The sequence below is a fragment of the Podarcis erhardii genome (genome assembly GCF_964252035.2).
Source record: "Podarcis erhardii genome assembly, chromosome: 11".
Classification (NCBI taxonomy): Eukaryota; Metazoa; Chordata; class Lepidosauria; order Squamata; family Lacertidae; genus Podarcis; species Podarcis erhardii.
In genome coordinates this window covers 8,881,831-8,908,094 of record NC_138501.1, presented here as the reverse complement: position 1 = coordinate 8,908,094, position 26,264 = coordinate 8,881,831, and the positions used below count along the sequence as shown (strand labels likewise).

The window sequence follows — 26,264 nt, the reverse complement described above, 5'->3', positions numbered from 1 at the left end:
CCCGCATTGACCTGAATACTCCTCTCATCTCATCATGGTGGTTAGCGTGAGCCTCAGTGAAGCTTGCAGCATCTGCTGGCTGGAGAGCTCTCAAGAAAGGGGCAGGTTGGCCGTGGGCAGCAAGGATGGGCAGACACCAGCTAGTGGAGTGAGCCAGCCTGACCTCTCTGCCATTTCTCTCGCATTTGCTGTTGACCCAAGAGAGCAAGGCAACCAGCAACAACAAGATCCTTGGTGTGGCTTAGGGAACAAGTGCCCATACATTGAGACCATTTGGCTTTTGCTGGTAAAGCAGTAATTGTGTGCCACAAAACTAGGGAATGGTTCAAATGTCCTTTTGACAAGTATTTATCTGCTTGCTGTTAACTACAGTGGTACCTCTAGATACGAACGTGATCCGTTCCGGAGCCCTGTTCGCATCTAGAGGTAAACATAACTAGCGACGGCACGTCTGCGCATGTGCGTGACGTCCTTTTGAGCGTCTGCGCATGCGCAAGCGGTGAAACCCAGAAGTAATGAGCTCTGTTACTTCCGGGTTGCCGAGGAGCACAACTCAAACGCGCTCAACTCGAAGCATATTTAACCCAAGGTATGACTCTAATAGAAATCACTAGCTAGAGTGTGTTGTAGCCAAGTCAGGAAGCCTTAAAAATTTTCCTTAGGAAAGTTGGCCAACATTGAGTTCACACTTGTGTGCCTTGCAGGGATGCTGCGTTTGGTACCTGCAGTTTTCATCTAACGCTGCTCGACTGCTTTCAGGCAGTAAATAAGGTTAGTGAAATAAATTCCATGTGATCTGGAACCCTGTATTTTGATCAGAACCTTATGGGATTCTGGACAGTTTGAAATCTGAAAGAATACTCTTCCAAAAGATTGGATAATTAAGAAGAGGGGAAAATAAGCCAAATCACAATTATGGTTTGGGTCCATAGTGTGATTAGACTGTACTTCCATGTTTGTATGATGTCTCCCACTCCCCAAATTCTATCAGCCCCCCTCTTCTTGCAGCCTCTCATTCCAAACAATGCATCATTCAGGGTCCTCTGATCCTCAGGAGTGGGCTTTCACTGGTCAGTAAGCCAGCTGTTTATTTTTATTAGCTTTGTGGCGACCCAATGTGTTTTAAATAAATAAATTCCATTGTGTGAGCAGGAGTGACTGCATGGGTAGTAGTCATAATTACACTTACACAGCAATTTCTGAGTGTTTCGCATGTATCATTTACATAAGTAAAGTTTTAGTTCAGACAATGTAGATAATAATGGAATGGTAAAAGAGACACAGTAAAAGTGATCATTTATGGTCCATTCTACAAGGCTTATGTTGTTGTTTTTAAAGTTACTCTCTTGCAAATTTTAGGCTTTGCGGTATGGCTTCCTTGATTTCAATTCATTTGATGTAGATGAATATGAACACTATGAGGTAAGCATCATTCTGTTTACTGATGTCAACTTATAATTACTGCTGAGACTGTCTTTGCTTAAAATTGGCATGCATTACTTATAGCTCTTGATTTTTTCTGTTTTCAAGATAGTCTATATCTAAGTATGTGGAGTCAAGGAAAGTAAGGTAAATAACAAAAAGATGTTTCAATACACTTAAGGCTGTCGCATGACAGTGTGAGAGCATGTGGTCTATAATCCCAGATGAAATCGGAATTATACATTCTTATTCTGCAAAACCTTACATCAGCATTCCTCGTCATCCTCACTATGTTCACCGAAGCAAATGTGACTAATGGTCAGGGATGCTTTAGGGATGAAGTAAACAATTCTTCTGTTTTCTTAACAGAGGGCTGAAAATGGAGACTTTAACTGGATAATACCAAAAAAATTCATTGCCTTCAGTGGCCCACACTCAAGAAGTAAAATTGAAAATGGTATGTTTAAAAGATAGAGGCACTTGCGGCGGAAACAGTACATTATTTGTTACTTATTGCGTTACCAACTATAGCAGCCACGTCCAGCTTCCAAGAGATTGTGATCTACTCCCAGTATTAAAAAAAACTGGCTGTGATCTACCCATAGTCATTGGAGGGAAGAGGGACTTATTTTAGGAGGGAAAGGCCAGAGTTGTTGAGATTTGGGGGGGGGGGGAGGCTAACCATTAATTACAACACTAACAAGCACACAAAACAATAAAGCCAACTAATGTCAACAGCAGACTAGAAATGATACCCTTTTGAAGCTACGTAGGAACGGGGCAGGGGGCGCAAACATTCATTATACATTGCTTTGAATCCCGTGATCGATAAGGATCCTGCGACCAGCTGCGATCTTCCTGGGATCTACGTGTCCATCGCGGTCGACCGATTGGACATAGCTAAACTATAGAAATCAGTATTTGAAAACAGGCTGGGTTGATAGGTTTTGGTGGGGTATTTTGGGTGGCTTGCTTGATATTTTGTTCTACACTGCTGTAAATGTTCATTGGTTCCTTTCTTCCAGGTTACCCACATCACGCCCCCGAGGCCTATTTTCCCTACTTCAGAAGACATAATGTTACCACTATAATCCGTCTAAACAAGAGAGTGTATGATGCAAGGAGATTTAAAGATGCAGGGTTTGAACATTATGAACTCTTCTTTGCTGATGGAAGTATACCTAATGATGCCATCATCAGAACATTCCTAAGTATTTGTGAAAACGCTGAAGGTGCTATAGCAGTTCATTGCAAAGGTACAGGAATCATGAGTTAAAGTAATTGACACTAACTTTTTGGGATAGCACTCACAGCATGCATTATTAACCATCACTTAGTTCAGCCATTAAGCAGCTTTTTTTTTTTTTTTAGCAATTTGACCAAAATCACACCAGTTTCTCTTAAAAATCATTTGTACTGCAAGGATTCTGACATCTCTGTCATTAGGATGTTGGAAGTCTGCTTTTTCTTCCATCTTATCCCTATGCTGTGGCCTCTTGCTAGGTTACTACTTCCAACTTCCATGTGGAATCTTGCTAATCATACATAGTTTAGATAGAGTCTGAGAAATGGAAGCAGTAAGCCTCTAAAGATTCTGCTTTCGGCCTGTGTTCCAGTGGATTCCACTAAACTGTAACAAGCACAAATGTGAAATAAATAAGTTAACTGCATAAATGTGTAGTAAATAAAGAGCATTCTAGCAAGGCCACCTGCTACAGGTAAGCCTCGTCATAAGTCACCCAGGAGGTAGTGATAACTTATGAAAGTTTTTTATGGTAGAAAAGTGACAATGTGCAGCTCAAGCCTTTAGAAGTAACAATAAAGGTGAACATCCTTACAGAATAACGTGGATATATTTCAGTTTGCTTTTTTGTATACTACAAATCTGGGTATCGAAAGCTAAGCCCACTTTGAAAGATCCCTTCCAGAACAAACTTTTGACTGCCACCTTATGTCCAGGTATGCCTTTGGTGCAGTTTAGAAAATTTTGATTACAGATACAGCGTGTTGAATCCAAACAGGTTGGAGAGCACTTCCTGAATGGGGTGAGCTGTGAGCAACTTGGGTTTAGGAGGGAGCATAGTTGTTGAAAATGTTACGATATGGATGCAATGCAGCTGCAAAGTGCTAGCTTGAAAAGTAAACATGATGGGAATGTTGGGACTGCCTGTGGGAAACAGAGGGACAGTCAATTCACAGTGCGAAGCACCGGAATTAGCTCAGAGTGAAATATGAGCTCTTCCGTTTATTCCTGTCCAGGAAGTGCAGGAAGTTTTTGCTACTAGACTGCTGGAGCTTGAAGAGAGCAGTCACGTTTTTTGTAATGCTGCAAAGACAGAAATAAAGGCATGTAAATACGTTTCTGTCTATCTCTTTCCCCTGCCCGGGGGGGGGGGGACAGGAAAGAGGGTGTGTGTTCTTCTCATGTTTGAGAAGAATCGTCTATCGAGACCTCGCCTGGATCTTGCTGGGGAATGCAGCCAGGGAGGTCAACAGGGAATCATGCCGGGTGCCTGGGAGAGTTGCAAGTTTCTCCTGATAAAGGCTTGATTTCCCGACAGAAAATTGGGTACCCCCCCCCTGCCATTTCCCCAGAGGGCCACAGGTGGCTCAGCTCTGGAGCATCTCCATACCATTCGAAGAGATTGATGAAAGCTGAGGAGCTTCATCCAGGCTTGGATCTGCTCAAGCATTTGCTGTTTAAATTTGTTTATAAAATACATCGACAGGGCACTCTGAGCTGACCGCAGAGGATACTGTCAGTTACAGAAAAGAGTATTATCTCAAGCCTGAATAGGAACATAGGTAACTGCCTCATAGCAAGTCTGACTATTGGTGCATCTAGCCCAGGGCTGTCTGCTCTGACTGGCAGTGGCTGGAAGGGGCAACCTCATTATCTGCATCCTGATGGATCCTATTAACTGGAAATGCTGGAGATTTAACCTGGGACCTTTTGCATGTAGAGCATGTGATGTATGAACTGAGCTATATAGTGTGTCCCCCCCCCCCCCACACACATACCCAATACATGGCCTGATGTGTTTGGGGTTCCTTTTTGTGAAGGCCTGGCCTAAGAAATTGTGGTTTGCAGCGGGAGCATACAAGCATGATAAAGCCTGACTGAGGATCTGCTTGCAAAAGCCAGAAAAAAGAACGAGCTTATTTGTGTTTCACACAGCTGGACTTGGCAGAACTGGCACACTTATAGCCTGTTACATTATGAAGCATTACAGGATGACTGCTGCTGAAGCGATTGCCTGGATTAGAATCTGCAGACCTGGCTCTGTGATTGGAGCACAGCAGCACTTCCTGTTAGAGTAAGTAAGCCTTTAAACCCATTCCCCCCACCCACCCACCCAGAAGATTGAATCAGTGCTGAAGCTATTTAATTATTTGCATGCTGTGACCGGGACCTGGCCTCACACAAATTGGTAATGACCATTCTGCCTTCTGGTATATTAAATATAGGATCATAGAATCATAGAGTTGGAAGAGACCACAAGGGCCATCAAGTCCAACCCCCTGCCAAGCAGGAAACACCATCAGAGCACTCCTGACATATGGTTGTCAAGCCTCTGCTTAAAGACCTCCAAAGAAGGAGACTCCACCACACTCCTTGGCAGCAAATTCCACTGTCGAACAGCTCTTACTGTCAGGAAGTTCTTCCTAATGTTTAGGTGGAATCTTCTTTCTTGTAGTTTGGAACCATTGCTCCGTGTCCGCTTCTCTGGAGCAGCAGAAAACAACCTTTCTCCCTCCTCTATGTGACATCCTTTTATATATTTGAACATGGCTATCATATCACCCCTTAACCTCCTCTTCTCCAGGCTAAACATGCCCAGCTCCCTTAGCCGTTCTTCATAAGGCATCGTTTCCAGGCCTTTGACCATTTTGGTTGCCCTCCTCTGGACACGTTCCAGTTTGTCAGTGTCCTTCTTGAACTGTGGTGCCCAGAACTGGACACAGTACTCCAGGTGAGGTCTGACCAGAGCAGAATACAGTGGCACTATTACTTCCCTTGATCTAGATGCAATACTCCTATGGATGCAGCCCAGAATTGCATTGGCTTTTTTAGCTGCCGCGTCACACTGTTGGCTCATGTCAGGTTTGTGGTCAACCAAGACTCCTAGATCCTTTTCACATGTACTGCTCTCAAGCCAGGTGTCACCCATCTTGTATTTGTGCCTCTCATTTTTTTTGCCCAAGTGCAATACTTTACATTTCTCCCTATTAAAATTCATCTTGTTTGTTTTGGCCCAGTTCTCTAATCTGTCAAGGTCGTTTTGAAGTGTAATCCTGTCCTCTGGGGTGTTAGGTTAAAGGAGGTTAGGACCATAAAACAGCAGTTACCCACATAGAGAGCAGGGATTGGCAGTGTGCCTTCTGAAGACACTGGTAATTCTGGCCGCTGGCTTGGTCTGCTGCTAGCTGCTTTACACGTAAATCAGAAGCTGCAGTATAAGCAGCCAGTGGCGTAGCGTGGGTTGTCAGCACCCAGGGCAAGGCAAGTAATTTGAGCCCCCTAACCCGTGGATTTGCGCCCCCTAACCCCAGATGTTGCGCCCGGTGCGGCCGGCCCCCCCTGCACCCCCCACGCTACGCCACTGTAAGCAGCCAACAATCGCCAGCATCTGGTTAGAGCTGTGTGTCTTTGACTTGCTTTCCCATCAGTAGCATACCTTCCAACACTATGAAGCCCAAATCCGGGATGCCTTCTTTACAGACACCATCTTCCCATTTTTTTGTGTGAGAGCACACCAGCCAGTTTGGTTGCTGTGATCTCATGTGATTTTGTGCCGCAGCGCCCCCCAAAAACTGCTTTCTTCAGGCACACCGCCCCAAAATCCATGTTTTGGGGCACCATGCGATATTGCGGCCCCCCAAAAGTGTTTTTTTCAGGGAAAAATTGCACCATGAAATTGCACAACATCGCAGCAACCCAAATGGGCCACTGTTATATCGTGAGAAAAAATGGGGTGTCCCTTTTTCCCCCCTGAGACACTTGCAGGGTATGCAGTAGAATTCAGCAGCTGAATCAGTGCATTACTGACAGAAGCTGAAATCACAGAGCCTGTACAGTTGCACACACATTCTGCCTGGACTAAGCCTTAAAGAAAAGGGAAGGAAAACAGAAAACTCAACCTCAAAATTATAGACTATGGTACAGAATTGGGTAGAAACATCAATATATATGAATTCCAATGTCAACATGCAGGCGAAGGCAAATACTTAATCTTATTCATGCTGTCCAATCTTAAATTGTTGTTATGGCCTAATCTGTATTGAAATTGTCCTTTGTTTTTTCTGGTGTTATGTTTCGCTGACTAGCTGTACGAACCAATCTGGTCTGTGACCGTTTAATAAAATTTGAGTATATGAATTACTACTGAAGTGTATACAAAAATGAAATGAAATTATTGTTTTTTAAGGTGAAGAACATGCACAAGACATAGCAATGAAATGTCTAAAATGTGGTGATTAAAATATCGATATTGATTGATGCCTTAGCATCAGATTAGTATGACAAAACAAGTACACTGCAAGACTTCACTCGGCACTCATTAAGCCTGCCAGCAGACTGAAAGCAACTTTGTCATCTACTAATACATCTAATTGTTTTAAACAAACAACAGCAATAGCTCTCTGAAATGTTTGTCTCCTGCCTTTCAGTAAAACTTTCAAGGTGGAAATAAAATTATAACTCTGGTTTGCATCCATCTGTTCACAAAAGGGCTTTTGATTCAGCTGAGAGCCACTCCTCTAATGTAAGGGAGACAATTTTTAATTGTTCCTCCGGTATCCCTCCACACTACTTCCCATGCTGTTCCAAAGATTCTACTACCCCTCCAGAGCAGATTGCTTTTTTTGTTGATGGGGAGGGTGTTGCAGAGAAGAGGAGGAGGAATTGCCAAAAATAACCTCATTTTCCAATTACTGGAAACCACTGCTAAGTCAAAGCAATTCTGCAAATGGAAGGACATAGTTGGATGCAATGTGATAAATATTTTACATGACTATATTGAGACCATTTTGTACCATTTTAGAGGGTGGCACACCTGCTACTGGACTCTGCTTAACCTATGAATTTGGATTTATAAATGTAGTCAGAAATTGATATTGGCAATTTCTACTGTATTTTTTCTCCGTAACAGGAAACAGTCAGAACTTTGGTTGGAAGGTGATATTCTCCGTGCAAAGCTAAGGAAGACAGCAAAATACACTGTTACAAAAATTCTTTCAGGAGTAGATGACATTTCAATTCATGATTCCAACAGTCAGATTGGCAGCAGTAAAGATTCTGAACCGGTAATCGCCCGAACGTCGTGCTGTTGTAAATCTTAGAAATGTTTTCATGAGATCTATTGCAACTTTAGGTGAAAAGTTCATTAGTTCACTGGGGGTCTGGTATTCATGAAGTTTTATGCTTCAGCTTCTAGACTTTGAAGTATACTATAAATTATTCCAATGACTTACCATTTATTTACAGTACAGTGATGATGAAGAAGAAATGCATTCAGTTACGCAAGGAGATAAGCTTCGTGCCCTGAAAAGTAAACGGCAGTCAAAAGGAAACTCAGTTCCACTAACGTAAGTTAATTACATTTTGCATCTGTAAATGCAAAAGCCTCTTTCTTAAAGACTGACTTCTTCAGTATGTTTTTAGGTACTCTAAAAGTTGCACACAATTAATTCATTGCCACTAGCTGTCACCTTGATGTCCAAGTCTTCTCAGTTCCTTATCATCAGTAAATTCTCCTCTCTGCCACATCTCCTAACATATCAGGCTCAATGGCTAAATCACAAAACACTTACTAAACCGAACATTACATCAGTGCCTAAAAGCTTCATTATTTCAGTGTATTTTTTAAAACAAAACTGCTACAAAACAAGGCCCTTTCAGGATTGGTTGTCCTACCCATAACTTAGAAGTTTCTTGCTTTCTGCTTTTAGAGAAACTGCGGCTGGAACAGTTCCCCATGTTTGTGTGTGAGAGTGTGAAGGCTTTTGGCCAAAAGAAATTCCTTTGCATGTGCATTATGGTTAGAAAAAAAGCATATCGGGTAAAAAATATGTAATACTTTTAAAATATAATTTTAATGTTGAAAAGCAGCACATCTCTCTCTCTCTCTCTCTCTCTGTTTTGTTTGAAGTGTGTGTGTGTGTGTGTATGGTTTGATGCTGATGTTGCTGTTAGATCAGGCAGACCAAATATTAGTGAAGCAGATGTAGCCTAATTGATGCATAGCTGTCAACTTTTCCCTTTTCTTGCAAGGAATCCTATTCAGAATAAGGGAATTTCCCTTTAAAAAAGGGGAACGTTGACAGCTATGAATTGACGGACCCTCCCACAGAGAGCATTTAATATTGGTATGCTATATTATGAACAAGGTTTTGTCCTGCGTGTTTTTAAGGGCAGAGATTGCACTCAGGTCCTGCTTTTTAGCTTCCCATAAGTACCTGGTTACCACTGTGAGGATGCTAGACTAAATGAACCCTGATGCAGCAGGCTCTTAAATTGTATTCTTAAATGGCATTTGGACAAATCTGCCAGTTAATTTCCAGCTAAGACAGAGTTTGGGGTATTTTAGGTGAAAAGTGATTTGCAGAATCCTTCCTAGATTCACCCTGTAAATCAAACGAAGGCTAAAATAATCTCCCTAAAAATACAGTGTGGCCTTTGAACAGGGAAGGGATTTCCCTCCACAGCACCAAAGAACACGGATAGAGCTTTTTTCCTTTTTGCAACTGGCTGAAATGTACCACTCATTTCTTTAAAAAAAGAGTTCCTTATTTCCCCCCTTTGATTTCATATCCATCTCTTCCTCCCCACCCTCACCCCTTTTTAGATGTCTCCTAGCTATGCTGGTGTCTGTCCTGAGTAGCATTGTCATCTGGTCGATTGTGTGTGGCACCCTTCTTCCCAACCTCCTATTCTGTCTAGATGGGTTAAGAACCTAGGTCCAGCAGGACCTCCCTTGACAGAGTCATAGTGTAAGTGTGTCCCTATTACATTCTTTACAGAAGTTCACCTTCTCGCCTCCTTCATAAATGCATGCACCAAGCTTTTACAGCCTCCTTCTTTTTCCCTTCCCCCCTTTTTTTGCAAGGCATCGTGTAACTTGGGCTACTTGCTTTTACAAGAAAAACTGATTGTGATTTGTGTGCTTTAGAATTGCCCTTCGAAAACTGCCAAGCATTTGCAGGGTGGTGTTCTTTTCTTGTCTGGTGTTCTCTTGCTATCAGCATATGAAAGGTCGTTTGGGGTTTCTTCATCTCCTAGTTTTGAATACCTACCTTGCCTCAGTAATCTGTGCTGGATTTTGATTCTCAGATTATGGATTTGAAAAGATGCCGACAGTGCTTTGTCAGGGCAGTACAGGTCAGACACTGAAACTTGCAATCCCTGTGAATAAGGCTGCATAGGATTGTGCTGTAAGTGAAGGAATGTAAAAGGGGAAAACTATTTTCTAGATTGCAGGTATTCTGTATTTTTTCACATATGAAAGTCTTAAATCCCACCTTTCTGACTGATTTAGGATGGAAATGTAAAATAGTTTATGAAAAAGGAAAGTTTGTTGTGTCTTGGATTGCACTGGGCCGATTTAAGAAACGAGGCCTTGTGCCCCCTAGTGATACTTTGGAATATTTCACATTTCCCTGTATCTTTAACAAGAAGGTCTTGTGTTGAGCAGCTTGTGCTTCATTGCAACTTTCAGTCCTTAACTCTGCTCACGCTTACTAGCTTAATAGGTTATATGCTCCAATTTAAACCTACAGAAATGAGGCACAGATGATTTCCTTAACTTGATAAATATAGAATCTTAGAATTGTACAGCCGAAAGTGATTCCCAGGGCAATCTATTCCAACCCCTTACAATGCAGGGAATAAAGAGAAAGAGTAGGATGTCATTCACATATTGCTAGACCCTTGCTCCCAAACCCTTGATAGCAGCTCCTAGCCATTTCATACAGATTCCAGCTCCCATTCTTTATAACTGCAGACCATTGTCTTGCTCTGTGTTGTTTCTGGAAATTAGCATATCCTGCATTTTTAGTTTAAAAAATGCAGTGTATCACTGTACTGTATACACATCAGCCTTAGTGTGCTTAGAATAGCTTGCATTTTATTAACTCCTGGAGACTTGAGACACATTTCTTGTCTCACAATACAAGCGATGAGCTATGCATTGCAACCAGTGAAATGAATTGGTGTCAGAAAGCAAAAGATGCAGTTACAGTGAGGAATTAAACTGTCTCTTCCCTTTGCAGTTGCCACTACAGTTGCAGTCTTGCAGAACCTGTCACTTATCTGAAATGCACCCACTTACAAAATGTGGGGGGACAGGGAGGGGTCACTGCTGTAGAAGAGAGATTTAGCATCTTAATGGAGCAGTCCTTTGTCCCTGGGAGTGCTCCTATGATGGAGATGGAGGTGGACCAGTGAGAAGACACTTAGATCTCCACTGGCATAGACCTTCCACCAGTAATATTGGGTGGAGGAGGTAAGAAAGGGGCTTATCGGGGCTGGCTATGGATACACCAGAACCATAGACCCTTTGTTTCCCTCACTTGCCCACAGAATCACTGAAACTGTGAATGCCTGTCATTGGGTGGCCGTAGTTAATTCCCTCCTATTGCAGCCCCTGGCAGGGGGGTGAAATCTGTTGTCACCCACCTCCTGCTCTGGCTACTATGAAATAGCCGAGCAGTGGATATGGCTCCCATTGTACCAGCTGATCGATCTTTCCCTCTTCCCCAATTCTGGTGTAAAGGTAAGTTAGGATTACTCTGTTAATTATCCTCTCAATGACTGGTTCATACCCCTTGTGGAGGAAAATGTTTTTTTAATAGCTGACCTGAATTTTTACTGTCCTTTTAAAGTTTTCAGGAATGCCTTTTTACATATCTAAAGTGGCTAAGAATGGAATAAATAGAAATAAACCGAAAGCATATCAGTAATATAAGCACTATTTATTTTTTATTTTTTTTAAAGAATAAAGAAATCCATAGTCACCTAGCCATTGCCCCTCCTGGAAAGTTTCACTGAACAGAACTATTATTGCAGCCCACTTAATTGCTTACAGGAACAGACGGGGGCAAATTCTTCTACAGTATCAGAGCTGAATCTTGTTTCATGAAGATATGGGATTTATTTGTTTGGATTTGTATACCGCCCTTCATCCGAAGATCTCAGGGTGGCTCACACTATAAAAATACAGTGGTGCCCCACAAGACGAAAAACTCGCGAGACGAAAGAATTTTCCGTCTTTTGAGGTGCTTCGCAAGACGAATTTCCCTATGGGCTTGCTTTGCAAGACGAAAACTTCTTGCGAGTCCCCCCCCTTTCCCCCCTTTTTTCTAAGCCGCTAATAGCCACTAAGCCGCTAATGGCCGTGCTTCGCAAGACGAAAAAACCGCAAGATGAAGGGACTCACGGAACGGATTAATTTCATCTTGCGAGGCACCACTGTACCAAATGAAAACACAAAATACGTAATAAAAACAAGAACAAAAAAAAGAGCAAGCCAATAATACCCGCCCTCCCCAAAACACATTTAAAAGGACATAGAATTGTTAATCAGCCAAAGGCCTGGTAGAAGAGAACACCTGATGCCCTTAGAGGTATAATGAAGGTGCCAGACAAGCCTCCCTGGGGAGAGCATCCCCCAAAACAAACTGGGAGCCACTGCAGAAAAGGCCTGTTCTCATGTTGCTACCCCCTGGACCTCTCGTGGAGGAGGCACACAAAGAATGGCCTCAGATGATGATTGCAGGGTCCAGGGTGGTTCAAATAGGTGGTCCTTGAGGCATTGTGGTCCTGAGTCACTTAAGGCCTTGCAGGTTAAAACCAGTACTTTGAATCGGTTCCGGAAACTATTCGGCAGCCAGCGCCGTCAGGCCAGGATTGGCGTAATGTGCTCAAACCGTCCTGCCCCGGTGAGCACCCTGGATGCCAAATTCTGTGCCAGCTGAAGTTTCCAAACCATCCTCAGAGGCAGCCCTACATATAACACATCGCAGTGATCCAGCCTAGAGATGACCAGAACATAGACAACGGAAGTTAGGTCATCCCTGTTCAGATAGAGGTGCAGCTGGGTCAACAGCCAAAACTGATGGAAGGTGCTCCAGTGTGGTGTAGTGGTTAAGAGTGGTGGACTCGTAATCTGGTGAACCGGGTTCGCGTCTCCGCTCCTCCACATGGAGCTGCTGGGTGACCTTGGGCCAGTCCCACTTCTCTGAAGTCTCTCAGCTCCACTCACCTCACAGAGTGTTTGTTGTGGGGGAGGAAGGGAAAGGAGCATGTTAGCCACTTTGAGACTCCTTCGGGTAGTGATAAAGCGGGATATCAAATCCAAACTCCTCCTCCTCCTCTTCTTCTTCTTCTTCTTCTTCTTCTTCTTCTTCTTCTTCTCCACACCACTGACGCCACCTGAGCTCCAGCGAAAGCAAAGGAGCCAGGACTACCCCCAAGCTATGCACCCGCTCCTTCCCAGGGAGTGTAATTCCATCAGAAGTCTAGGGAGCCGCCCACTGAACATGCCTTGGTCTTACCTGGATTGAGCTTCAGTCCGTGACCGAGGCAAGACAATGGTCCTGTCCATCCACTGCTTCACCTGCAGATGTAAAGGAGAAATTGTTGTGTGTCATCAGCTCATTGCTGACAACGTACCGTAAAACTCTGAATAATAACCTCACTCAGCCGTTTCGTGTAGATGTTAAATAGCATAGAGGATTAAATTGAACCTTGAGGAACCCTATGTTGAAGGCTCCACAGGACCAACGTGCACTCCCCAAGCATCACCCTCTAGAAATGGTTATCCAAGATGCTGTGTGAGCATGCACCAGCTAGGAGAGGAGGGGATACAGTTGGGTAATGTACGCTGATGAAATCTCTCCCCTTTCCAGTAATAACTGGGTAGCGAAGTGGAGGAATTTAAGGAGAAGTTTGTTCCTGCTTCACCGCCTATGGAAAGCATGAAAACAAAACAAGGACATTAGGAACAAAATAAAAAAATTCCTTCCAGTAGCACCTTAAAGACCAACTGAGTTAGTTCTAGGTATGAGCTTTCATGTGCATGCACACTTCTTCAGATACACAGTGTATCTGTGTATCTGAAGATACACTGTGTATCTGAAGAAGTGTGCATGCACACGAAAGCTCATACCTAGAACTAACTCAGTTGGTCTTTAAGGTGCTACTGGAAGGAATTTTTTTATTTTGTTTTGACCATGGCAGACCAACACGGCTACCTATCTGTAACAAGGACATTAGGAGAACATGATAGCAGCAAAGCAGAAATCATCTTGTTGTTTTTTTTAAAAAAAGTGTTAGTTCACATAACTTTTTGAAAACTAAAGAGTTCATTTGTAAATTCTGAGCCCCAGTGTAGGGATTCACAGATGGTTTTTCTGTTTGTATAAAAACCAATTTCTTTGGTTATAAACTCCAGTGGTCAAGCTTAGGCAATCACTTCTCCTTTTTTATATTTAGATATTTCTTAGTATCAGTTCATATGTTGGATTGTGTGGTCACCCATGCCTTGTCTAGGACATTCAGGAGTAATGCAGAGATGTTTGTATGGTAGGATCTTGGTCCTCCATAAAGGCACTTTTGTTGCACAAGAAAGAAAGAAAGAAAGAAAGAAAGAAAGAAAGAAAGAAAGAAAGAAAGAAAGAAAGAAAGCCTTTGCTTCTCTGTTTTGGAAGTAAAAACTTGAGCCCAAAATGGTTGGCTGTATTAATAGTCTGAATGAAAAGTTTTAGTGGATTTAAAACAGCATAAATCTGAATACTACCACACACTCAATGAGGAAAGATCGAAAACGGTTGTCCACAAAATCCTGTCTTTAGGCATCTTAGGTAGGCGTTTTTAGGTAGAAAACTATATGCCATATTTATCTTCGTACATTATGTACATGGTGTTGTGTATTGAGTCAAAGGATTTTATATCTGTATTATTATTGTCTGTATTTACATTAGGGTAAAGTAACTGCCTTTTGGTTCCAGAGGGTACAGCTACTATTGGTTCATTTAAGCTGCTGTATTTGGATCCTCTGTCTTATTGGTTTCCTCCAAAAGGCAGGACTGTGATTGCCTGATATTGTTCCCTCCAAAATGTATCCTTTCTAGCTAGTTCCCTGTCCCTATAAATGTAGCTCTCCCCTCCTCAGGTCTCAGTCTTGTTGCTTTAATAAAGAAGTGTTACTAGAGAACTGTCTCCAGCATATTATGTCAAGAGAGCTGAAATCACAAACCCCACGTCACAACACATTTCAGTTTACTTTTAAGTAATTTCTTTCTCCTACTCCTTTCAGGGTAATTCTGCAGTCCAGTGTTCAGAAAAGTAAACAGCCTGAAACTAGCAATTCTGACAGTTCAGGCCATTCGAAAAGAACAACCAGGTCTACTGCAAGAAAAGGCAGTTTTAAAAGGTGAGAACTACTGTGCTGCCCTGCAGACACTGTCAATTAATGAAGGCTGAACTTTAAATAAAATTCAGGCTTCTGCTTGAATTAAATGCTGCTTTCAGACAAACACTGAACCGTAGTTTTAGTGCAAGTAGCAGTGAGCTTTGAGTTCACAGATTCCCCCTTCCCTCCTTCAGCACAGCCATGAGGTCAGAAGCATCCTCTTTAAGTTTTGAACTAACCTGTTTCTTTTTGTATCTGAATTTGAGGGGTGGGAGGAACTACATTTAGCTTTTGGGAGGCAGGGGTCCCCTTTTCAAATAAGCTCACGTCAAATTGTGGTCTGTGATCCTGGCATACTTAAAACTATAGTTTAAACTAATTGAAGCTCTTGCCAGTTAGTTTAAAAGTGGAAGTGAATGCTGATGATGATCTCCTTACGGCATGACTCGTAAGAGGAGAGAGGAAGGGGGAGCATGTGAGACCAGGACTACGGCTGCTCACACACATAAAGCTAAAATGTGGTTTGGTGTTACATCCATCCTGGGCCCAAGTATCCTTTGCTATGTATTGGAAAACTGTATTTAAGACAGAACTACTTGAGTTAAATGTGGATGTTTTGAATAACATGTATCATGAAGGCACATGAAGCCTCCATCTTTGTGAAGCTAAGCAGGTCCAACTCTGGCCACTGCCTGGATGGGTGACAACCTCAGAAGCCACGTATGAAGGTTGAATGTGAGCTGAAGTAAATCAGTAAAATATGTTTTTATACCATCAGCCTCCCCTTGTAAAACAAGACTTCTGTGTGGGTGAGAGAGTCTCTTAGATATAAGAATATGAAAATTACATAAATGCCTCCTCTACTTAGATGCAAAGGCCTTAAAGAACTGAGCAGGAGGCATGGTGTTTATAGAAAACAATGGGGGGGGGAGAGACTTGGACATACAGGATTGCAAGATTTTGTTGCTTAATTAGTGTATTTAAGATATATTTTGAATGACTAAAAGATGCCCATGATTAATCAGTCACCAATTTGAAAAACATACAGGTGCTACTTTTTTTTAAAAAAAAGGAAAAAAAGAACTGTAGATGGCAAGCGCCGTTTTGGTATTGTGTCCTGTGTGAGAAAGGAAGGGGAATACGTTTCTTGTAAGATGATGGCTGTTGGTGCATAAGTGCACATCATCAAAACCAAAACAGAACACTCAAGTAGCTATGCCGTTGTTAATTTTAGAACTATTGGAGGGGGTTTTTTTATAACAAAGCACTTGATATTAGACTGGCCATTAGTTTAACAGAAGGAAATAGAAATTGTATTACATCAAAGTGTGAAAAAATGCTTGTATATTTTTGGGGGGTGTAAATTGGGTTGTTGATGGTGCATTTTGAAATGTATTCTTGCAGTAGAGATGCTAGTCTGGGTTTCTATGCTCCCCCTCCCCCTCCAACCACACGATCTAGTTCCAAGGCAGCAGGGTTGTCCTGGCTTGGCAAAGATTTACGTTCCTCCTTGGAAGTATTTGCTGAGAGTCCTTTTGTTGAGAAGCTTTATCCCCTCTATCCAGCATTTTATTCCCCTTCTCCAGCTGTTCTTTTCTTCTGTTTCCTACTAGCCCTTCACCTGAATCCACTTGCTGCAGCACTATTGTTTTGTGCTATCAAGGCGCATGGTCTTACTCTTGTGTAGTGAATGAAATACCTTACGGCAGTAACAGCCACCCAGCCTTACAATGTCAATGAAATTTTATCTGGACAATACTTATTTTTCTAAATGGCTTCAGCAGAAACAATTCCTGCTTTTACTTTTAATATTTGCTTGTTTCAAAATTATTCGTATTTCCACTACTTTCACAGTCCACTAACTATTTACTCAGCTTGTTGAAGCAGAATGAACAATGAACCAGTTTCTCAAAACTTGCTGTTTTCTGCTGGCTATCTTTCCTCCTTCTTTCTGCACAGTCTTACTATTTTCTTTGGTATGCCTTTATCTGAACTTCTTCGTCTTCAAATATCCCTAACGTTCTATTGCACGCTCATAGATCTCTGCCTTCAATCTCCACACTTTTTACTTGACCAGATTCAGATATTACATCTTGCCTTATTAAGACAAGATATGCACAAACCATATACACAAACATGCCACCCCTTCCCTTCTCCTTTCTCTCTGAGGACCCTTTGAAGAAAATAGGGAGGCTGCAGGGGGAAAAGAGAAGGTGAAGTCTCTTACATGAGCAGATTTCTGCTGTGCAACAAGGATTCTGCCTTATAGGTTTGGTTAACCAAGAAAGTCTTCAGTCGTGATGTGCCAAGGAGAGAAAAAATGGTCCAAGAACAAAACATGCAGGCACAAGGCTCAAGATGTCTTGGGTCATTAGATTAAGGGCCCACAGGCTAAATTGTTGCATGAACTGGATATTTTAGGCATTGGATAATTGTTTCCTTTGGAAGCCTTGCCTCCTTCCATACCTCAGTCTCATAATCTGCATTGTGCCACAGTCCTTGGTCTGGTCAGTAGATTGAACTTCTAAGGACACTGATCTGTTGTACATACGCAAGACACACCTGTGTGACAGATCTTGCAAGGTAGGCTTAGGCCACATTTATCAGTCTTAGCAGGTGTTCTGTGTAAGGTCCCTCAATGCCCTACCCTATGCTACCACCAGGCATTTTGTGCGTCGTGACAGCATAGAAATTCTATTGCAGGGGAAAGAACCATTGTTAGAAAAATACCGTATTTTTCGCCCCATAGGACGCACCGGCCCATAGGGCGCACCAAGTTTTTTGGGGGGGAAATAAAGAGAAAAAAAATTATTCCCCCCCCCAGGCGCTTGTGGGGCCGGCAGCAGGGAGAAGCACTCTTCTCACCACCGCCTGCCTGCAGACCAGGTCCGGGGACAGCGGGAGGACGCGCTGCGCCTCCCCGCTGTCCCCGGAGCTTGCGGGGCAGGCTGTGGGGAGAAGCACGCATCTCCCCGCCGTCAGCCTCCAAACCACATTGGGAGACAGCGGATTGGCGGCGTTCCGCCTCCCCGCTGTCCCCCGACCTTGTGGGGCTGGCACTGCGGCTCTCCTGAAGCCTGCATTCGCCCCATAGGACGCACACACATTTCCCCTTCATTTTTGGAGGGGGAAAAGTGTGTCTTATAGGGCGAAAAATACGGTACTTTACATATATGTAGAAGTGCTCCTATATCAGGGTTGTTCACAAGCGCTTATACGGAGCGGGTGCATCTGATTGCCTCAGCCAGTTCGAAAAACAACCTGGATCTTAAGCTCCTACTTAGTTTTCAAGAGTGCTTAAGTAACTCCCTCCCCTCTTTCTCTTGAAAATGTCTGGAAACCTTTGCTACAAATGAAAGAGTCGTCCCATGTTGCTACAGATAGCAGTTTAGGGAGCAAGATGTTGTGTTGACACGATGAGTGGAGAGAGAATGGATTTTAAAAGGCGCTTGAAGAATAGGATCAAATACGCCGTAAGTCCTACACTATTAATTAAATAGTAAGAAATACTTTTAGTTTCTTTCAGGGATAGTTTAACTATTTAACCATGAAAAACTGCCGGGGGGGGCAGGGGGTGGGACACACACACACTTTGTTTTAAAAGATCTCCATCTGCTTTTAATATCATTAGTTGCATTTGGTCTTTCTTGTTTAAACTGAAAGCTGAATAAAACGACCGTACTTCATGCATTAAACTCTGGCTGGTCCTTGAAAGAACTGTTTTCCCTTTACCTTTTCTTTCTCTACTTTTCCTACAGTCTGGTGCCTCAGAGGGAAAGGAGGAAAAGGGATGCTTTACAACAAATGCGCTTATGGTACTTTGTTCCACTGCTATCCCTTTATAGACCTGAACTCTCCCTGCCCCCCTTCCCTGCTTCACTGTTTGTAATCTGAGTTGCTTGGCCTGTGCTTTCGTTCACTACAGATGTTGCATCGCTTTCAAAAATGCCGTCTGTGGGTGGTTCTTTCCCTCCCCGAGCCCCTATATTGTTTGCTTTCTTAGTTTTATATTGGCTAGCGATGCTCAAATTACTGGTTTGTGTTTTGCCATGTGTATCTGACATCTTGCACACCTCATTTTTATCATTTCAGCAGTGCCTCCAACCCAAGAACCAGAACTGTGTTGCGTTAAAAGCAATCAGAGTGGAAGAAGAGGATGCAAGGGAAACAAAAGGACATTGCTGCAATTAAAACAATTGGAAGAAACTTTTTTGTATATATAAAAAAAGCAGTGGTCTATTTTTTATATTTAGTTGGAAGACGTTTTAGTTTTGTGAAGAGAACTTTTTGTGTGAGGACCCTAAATTACTGTAAACTGTACCATTTTTACTTTTAATGCTAGGAAATTATTCCCAAATATAAAAAGCAGCGTGTAAATTTTAGCCTTCGGTCTGAATAACTCTTGTTATCAAAAGAGCTTTCTTTTCTTTACAGCACTCATATATAAAATGTGATGGCAATCATCTAGCTTCTGTCAACCACCACCACGACTGTGGCATTTTAGCTATTTGGAATGACAAATGTAAGTTATCAATGTAATTTCTCTTCCCTAGGTGGAGAGAAGTGATACTTCATCCCCCGCCCCCCTTATAAACAGCTCCATACAAGTTTGACTATCCTAATTTTAATAGGATTTTTATAAAGCGGTAACAGACTACTAAACTAGCGTCCATCAAATTGTGATTTATTTTCATGTTTTTGTTTTCTGGGGGTTTCTATTTTTTTCTCTTCCAAGTTACACCATTGTCTGTTGGGTTACTTACTGCTTCTAATTTAAATGTAAAGATTGTATGTGCCATATTTTAGGGCCACTTTGGAAAGTTGTTCTCCTGTGCAAGTAGAGAAAAACTATCCTAACACTACTGGTTTTGGCCAAAATGCAGGAGGCAAGGAGAGCTTCCTAGTAACTTGGGGTTTTTTTTTGCAGATATTTACACACACCATCTCATGTCTATAAAAGCAATGCTAGGGAAGTCTCTCTTCAAGCCTTTAGAGCTGCTGTGGCCACCAATATGTCCTACAGCCTACAGCAGGCATGGCCAAACCTGGCCCCCCAGCTGTTTTGGGACTACAATTCCCATCATCCCTGACCACTGGTCCTGCTAGCTAGGGATGATGGGAGTTGTAGTCCCAAAACAGCTGGAGGGCCAAGTTTGGCCAGGCCTGACCTACAGCATCACCTAGGGGTTCAGACAGGAATCTATACGCCAGCCCTACCTGGGGAAGCCAGCGATTGAACCTGGACCTTCTGAATAGAATTGCATGGGCTCTAGCACTGAGCTCTGACTGGAGTTGCAATAGCCTCTTTGACACACTGCAGCTTTAAATTACCTTTTTAATGGAGAAGCAGTAGTAGCAGCCCTGGAGCCAAGTGTACCTGGAGCATCCTAAGCTATCATAATTTTCATTTGTGGCTTTAAAAAGTTGGAAGAATGGGGCCAAAGCGCCATGATGCTTCTTTCTGCCCTTTGTTATCGGACATAGCACTTTGACAGCTGCATTGGCCACCTTGTTAGATCTTAAAGGGACAGGAGGCACGGTACAATCCTGCTCCAGGAATGCCATCTTTCTTCCACTCTGCTCTTTCCTGCCTAGGGAAAAATTGCTGTGGGAGCCAGAAAGTGGCACAAGAACACCTATCTACTCGAGGGCAGTTGCTACTACTTTTTAAGGCTTTGTGCCTTAGGATTTACTTTTTACCTAAGGCTTTGTGCCTTAGGATTTTACATTCGGTAAAATTGGTTCCCTTATTCATGGCCTGTAACTTCCAACATTTTACTTTAAATCACTGTGTTGCTTCACGTTACCCCAAAATTTCTCCATGGTGTAACAGCTTTCATTTAAGAATCTGCAGACTTGATGCGTGGAATATATTTGAAATAATGTGATGTTTCTACATCATGCTGGACTGATAGAGCCAATACAGTGGTGCCCCACAAGACGAACGCCTCGCAAGACGGAAAACCCGCTAGACGAAAGGGTTTTCCGTTTTGGAGGCGCTTCGCAAAACGAATTTCCCTATGGGCTTGCTTCGCAAGACGAAAATGTATTGCGAGTTCCTGCGGGGTTTTTTCCCTTCCCCCCCCTTTTCCTAAGCCCTAAGCCGCTTATCAGCTGATCCGCTGATAAGCCGCTTAACAGCTGATCCGCTAAACCGCTAATAGCGCTAATCCACTAAGCTGTCAATGGGCTTGCTTCGCAAGACGAAAAAACCGCTATACGAAGAGCCTCACGGAACGGATTAATTTCGTCTTGCGAGGCACCACTGTATTTGGTTTCACAGCCTGTGCACATGGTACCAAATACTAGAATTACCAAAAGGTGAGCCACAGTCCCCATCCCTCTTACTCTGTAAAAGTGATTTATGAATAAGGACTTTGTAATGTCTCTGTCGCCCTCCAGTGCTTGGGTTACAACTCTCATCATCCCCATCTTTGGTGCCAGTCATGGGACCAAACCACCTTCTGCCCAGCGGATCTAGTCTCCTGCTGCTACTCATTTCAGATTGGGTATTTATTTATCTTGTCCAGTAGAGCTAGGCAAATAAAGAGGATCCAAATAGATACAGCCTGTTAAAAATAATGAGAAAATGTGCCGCGTTAATCTTGAACATGGGTAGGCAAACTAAGGCCCGGGGGCCGGATGTAGCCCAATCGCCTTCTCAGTCTGGCCCGTGGACGGTCTGGGAATCAGTGTGTTTTTGCATGAGTAGAATGTGTCCTTTTATTTAAAATGCATATCTGGGTTATTTGTGGCGCCTGCCTAGTATTTTTACATGAGTAGAATGTGTGCTTTTATTTAAAATGCATCTCTGGGTTATTTGTGGGGCAGAGGAATTTGTTCATTCCCCCACCAAAAAAAATATAGTCCAGCTCCACACAAGGTCTGAAGGACAGTGGACCGGCCCCCTGCTGAAAAAGTTTGCCAACCCCTGATCCGTGTCAAATGGACTGATACTCAACATCAGTATATACATACATGGGGGCCTGAATTTTAGGATGTGAGAAGGTAGTTTATATGGAACCATAACTTACTTTATATAAAAAAACTAAACCCAGTTGCTTCATGGGAATATAATTTGCTTTTAGAACAGCAACTCTGGCCTTTCCTTATAATGGGCGTTGCTACCAGAGAGGTATGGTCAGTACATGGACTAGATGAGCCTTGGGGTCCCTTCCAATTCTGTCATTCCATGTTAATTACCTTTGAGTTACAAAATGTAAGCCTATTGAATCCCATTAGGCAGGGGATGAAGATTAGCCGAGATCTCAGCCTACTAGATATATAGCCTTGGCTTGTCAATTCTCTGAGTTGCTGGGGGAAAAGAAACGATTGTCTGCTAATCTGTTTTGGGCAAATTCAGATCTTACAGGACTGTGAAAGGCATAGGGATGATATTCATCTTCAAAAGAGATAATCAATGCCCCCCCCCCATTTTACTTAGTGGGGTTTCTCCTTCAGTGACTCAAAATATTCCCTTGAAGTTTGGGACTGCAATTCCTCTCTACAACATAACCTTAGAAGAGTTCCTCCTGTTGTCTTTGAAAATATTGCACTAATTTACGGTTAGCCGATGTAGAAAATACAAATACTACTAAAAACAGACAAGTGACAATATTTCAGTTATCGGAGGCCTGAACATAAGTTCTGTTTGGTAGCTTCTTGCAGTGTAGGGTAGACCAGTGTTTCCCAACCTTTTTTGGGCAAAGGCACACTTGTTTCATGAAAAAAATCTCGAGGCACACCACCATTAGAAAATGTTTAAAAAATTAACTCTGTGCCTATATTGACTATATACACAGTTACAGATAGGTAGCCGTGTTGATCTGCCATAGTCAAAACAAAACAAATTCCTTCCAGTAGCACCTTAAAGACCAACTAAGTCAGTTCTTGGTATGAGCTTTCGTGTGCATGCACACTTCTTCAGGTATCTGAAGAAGTGTGCATGCACACGAAAGCTCATACCAAGAACTGACTTAGTTGGTCTTTAAGGTGCTACTGGAAGGAATTTGTTTTATATTGACTATATATAAAGTAACTCTCTTTAATAGGAATCAAATAAACACAAAGAAAGTATTTTATAATTACTTTATTATGAAATAGTAAGTACCGTATTTTTCGTCCCATAGGACGCTCCGTCCCATAGGACGCACCTACTTTTTTGAGGGGGGAAATAAAGGAAAAATTTTTTTCCTTTATTTCCCCCCAAAAAAACCAGGTCGGGGAACAGTGGGATGGCGGTGCTGCGCCTCCCCGCTGTCCCCCGAGCTTGTGGGGCTGGCCCATGTCTGCCTGGCGCAAGGGGCGCTCTGCTTCAGGGCGCCCCGCGCGTCCGGCGGCAGGCTACAGTCCGCAGCATGGGGAACCCTCTGTTTCAGGGCGCCCCATGCGCCCCCCGGGTGCGCAAGGCTTGCCAACACGAGCGCGGAGCACGGGGCGTCCTCCGAAGGGCGCCCCATGCTCCGCGCTGCCAGCTGCCGCCCGCAAGCCTTGCACTCCTGGGGGGAGATCCCCCGGGTGCGCAAGGCTGGCCAACACCAGCGCGGAGCACGGGGCGTCCTCCGAAGGGTGCCCCGTGCTCCGCGCTGCCAGCTGCCGCCCGCAAGCCTTGCACTCCCGGGGGGAGATCCCCCGGGTGCGCAAGGCTGGCCAACACCAGCGCGGAGCACGGGGCGTCCTCCGAAGGGTGCCCCGTGCTCCGCGCTGCCAGCTGCTGCCCGCAAGCCTTGCGCTCCCGGGGGGAGATCCCCCGGTGCGCAAGACTTGCCAACACCAGCGCGGAGCACGGGGTGGCCTCCGAAGGGCGCCCCGTGCTCCGCGCTGCCAGCTGACGCCCGCAAGCCTTGCGCTCCCGGGGGGAGATCCCCCGGGTGCACAAGGCTTGCGGACACCTGCGTGGAGCACGGGGCGTCCTCCGAAGGGTGCCCCGTGCTCCGCGCTGCCAGCTGACGCCCGCAAGCCTTGCGCTCCCGGGGATCCCCCGGGTGCGCAAGGCTTGCGGACACCAGCGCGGAGCACGGGGCGTCCTCTGGAGGGCGCCCCGTGCTCCGCGCTGCAGGCTGCTGCCCGCAAGCCTTGCGCTCCCGGGGGGAGATCCCCCGGGTGCGCAAGGCTTGCGGACACCAGCGCGGAGCACGGGGCGATGGGATGTGGGAGGGAGCTCGCTCCCCGCCCCGCGTGTGCTCGCCGCCGCCGCCCCGCCTCTCGCCGCCCGACTCGCCCGCCTCCCTCCCACGGCACACCAGCCGACGTCCCGCGGCACACTAGTGTGCCGCGGAACACCGGTTGGGAAACACTGGGGTAGACCCAAGTCCATGTCAGCCTTTTGCTTAAGATGTCCCATGGGAGATGACAGACCGATCCTGGGAGGTTGACACCCAAGACAGAATTGCTTGAGCCTTCACTTAACTAAATTAGGCTTGATAGAAGGAAAGATTACTTAACAGTCCACAACTGTTGTTAGTCCACACAACTTACTGTTTTACTAGCTGGCTTCTCTCCAAATTTTGTTCAACCACACTTCCACTCCCCACACTCAAAACCTTAAATGTTGGCCTATAAAGATTAGAAGACCTTTAAGTTGCAGGGAGAAGCTCAATCATTAACAGCCCCATCCTAGGCATGTTTGCTTAGAAGCCCCACTGTTTTCAGCAGTATTTGCTGCCATGTGTGTACAGAATTGCATTTGCTATTAGCCACCCAACTTTGGAGAGAGGACTTCTCTTAAGCCCTGAACATTTTACTACACACACTTCTCACACACACAATTTTCCTGTTCCTTAATAACGCAAATATAAATGATGGGAGCACCATTGCAACAACAGCCACTTGAAAACCACTGCTCCAGTTTAAGGCACCTCTTGCTTCATGTTAAGTTTGGTAGTTTTTGCAGAACTCTAGTTCCAGGTCTTACGCATCTCAAACCATCTTTGAGGGACACAGTCTGGTAAGTCAGCTGGAAAATATATTCTTGTGTTTCTCAGTCCTTTCTCATGTCTGAAGTGGGGCTTGCTGCATTTTCCAGGCTTGTAAACTAAAGAGGGTTCACAATTCTTCTGCATCATTTGCATTAGTTTGGGCTTTTATAGAGCTATTAAATGAATGCCATTTCAGCTCCTGGCTTTGCCTTCTACGTACACACCAACGCCACCCCTGAAATTATTCCAAGTCAGTCCTGGTTTATCGCAACTGCGGCACAATTTTCAAACTTGCCAACTTAGGGCAAGGTCATTCTCAAACATCAACCTGCTATGACAACAGCTGTGCTGTTTCAAAACTGGACAAAAACATAGCCTTCCCCCACCCCCCAAGTTGCCACTTGTATTTCCCATATATGTTGCCCTACAGTTTTTATATGCATTGCCTTGGAAACTCTTGTACAGATCATTTGTTCCAAATATGTGGTGTAATCAATACTGCTCATCTTTTTTTAAAGCAAATAATATTTTTTAAAGAAATCAAGAAAGGAAGTTTATTTTGCTAAAGGTATTTTAAGGGTAAATTAATACTATCTTGGAAATTTGATCTGATAGTGTGTGTTTCTTATTAAACCAGTGTAATTTGATTATATAAATACCGACATATAAGAGAACTGTATACAAATAAAATATATTGCTTATATCAGGCTCTGCAATGTGTAGTGCTGGTATAAGGAGGCACTGGTCCTTTCCATACAAGGGGAAATGATTTCTTGGTAGACTGTCTCTCTCTCTGGAGGAATTTATATCCATGCCTTAGCTGCAAGGGAGCCATAATTAAATTCACATGCATTACAGAATAACACTTTTACCTGGGGCTACTTGAGGGATTCTGTATTTCAAAGCGAATGCCCAAGTACAACACTCACAAATACCCACACCTAAATTATCTACAGTGATTAGTGCAACTCCTGCAAAATAAGACGGGCTTTTAAAAACCATTTTTTTCATTAATTAGGCAAGGAAGCTGCAAAGCCTTCAAGCCTAGTCCCAAAGTGGATGAACACAACCTGGTGCAATTTCAGAAGGGTCAACAAAGCACATGGAAGCTATTACAATTGTAGATGAAATGCCAACAAGTAGTGATGGATTGATTAATCCTGTATAAAACTTTCATATGTCAGTAGCCTAACTGAAGTGGTATAACGTCGTCTAAGGCCAGATAGCTTCAAGTGTGGTTTCACAGGAAGGAACACACTGCCATACCCCAAAAAAGCACCCTCCGCCGAGAACAAGAGTTCTAACCTGGACTCACTTATCTAGTTAAGTTTCTGTGTGTATGAATGTTTACCGATGGAGGGAACATTCCCGCATTGCAGGACCTCGCCAGCAGTCTGCAGGGATCCAGCCCACCCACAGGGCTTCCCAGTTATTTCTCTGGTCATCTTCACTCCCAAGAAACCCACTCTCCAAACTGGAAACGAAACCGTAAACACTACAGCTTGCAGTTTCT

The 26,264-nt window shown here is 43.8% G+C and overlaps 1 protein-coding gene and 1 long non-coding RNA gene across 9 annotated transcripts in view; both read left to right on the top strand.

Annotated features, from left to right (window-relative positions):
- Positions 1-19,040, top strand: part of CDC14B (cell division cycle 14B) — a 52,207-nt gene extending 33,167 nt beyond the window's left edge. For 2 of the 8 annotated variants that reach the window (XM_081881012.1, XM_081881017.1), the window contains exons 6-15: positions 705-771; positions 1,360-1,422; positions 1,792-1,879; positions 2,448-2,678; positions 4,601-4,739; positions 7,575-7,728; positions 7,910-8,010; positions 14,739-14,855; positions 18,593-18,649; positions 18,927-19,040. In XM_081881012.1, the coding sequence (XP_081737138.1) occupies positions 705-771; positions 1,360-1,422; positions 1,792-1,879; positions 2,448-2,678; positions 4,601-4,739; positions 7,575-7,728; positions 7,910-8,010; positions 14,739-14,855; positions 18,593-18,649; positions 18,927-18,966 (1,057 nt within the window). In that variant the 3' untranslated portion in view covers positions 18,967-19,040. Of the gene's footprint in view, positions 1-704; positions 772-1,359; positions 1,423-1,791; positions 1,880-2,447; positions 2,679-4,600; positions 4,740-7,574; positions 7,729-7,909; positions 8,011-9,269; positions 9,415-14,738; positions 14,856-18,193; positions 18,308-18,592; positions 18,650-18,926 lie in introns of those variants that run through there. The other 6 variants (XR_014161350.1, XR_014161351.1, XM_081881013.1 and 3 more) reach the window with 6 other exon arrangements.
- Positions 19,041-24,166: 5,126 nt separating this feature from the next.
- On the top strand, positions 24,167-25,454 carry LOC309352545. The gene is made up of 2 exons (XR_014161357.1): positions 24,167-24,784; positions 24,818-25,454. It is a non-coding gene; the product is annotated as an uncharacterized lncRNA (long non-coding RNA).
- The last annotated feature ends 810 nt before the right edge of the window (positions 25,455-26,264 follow it).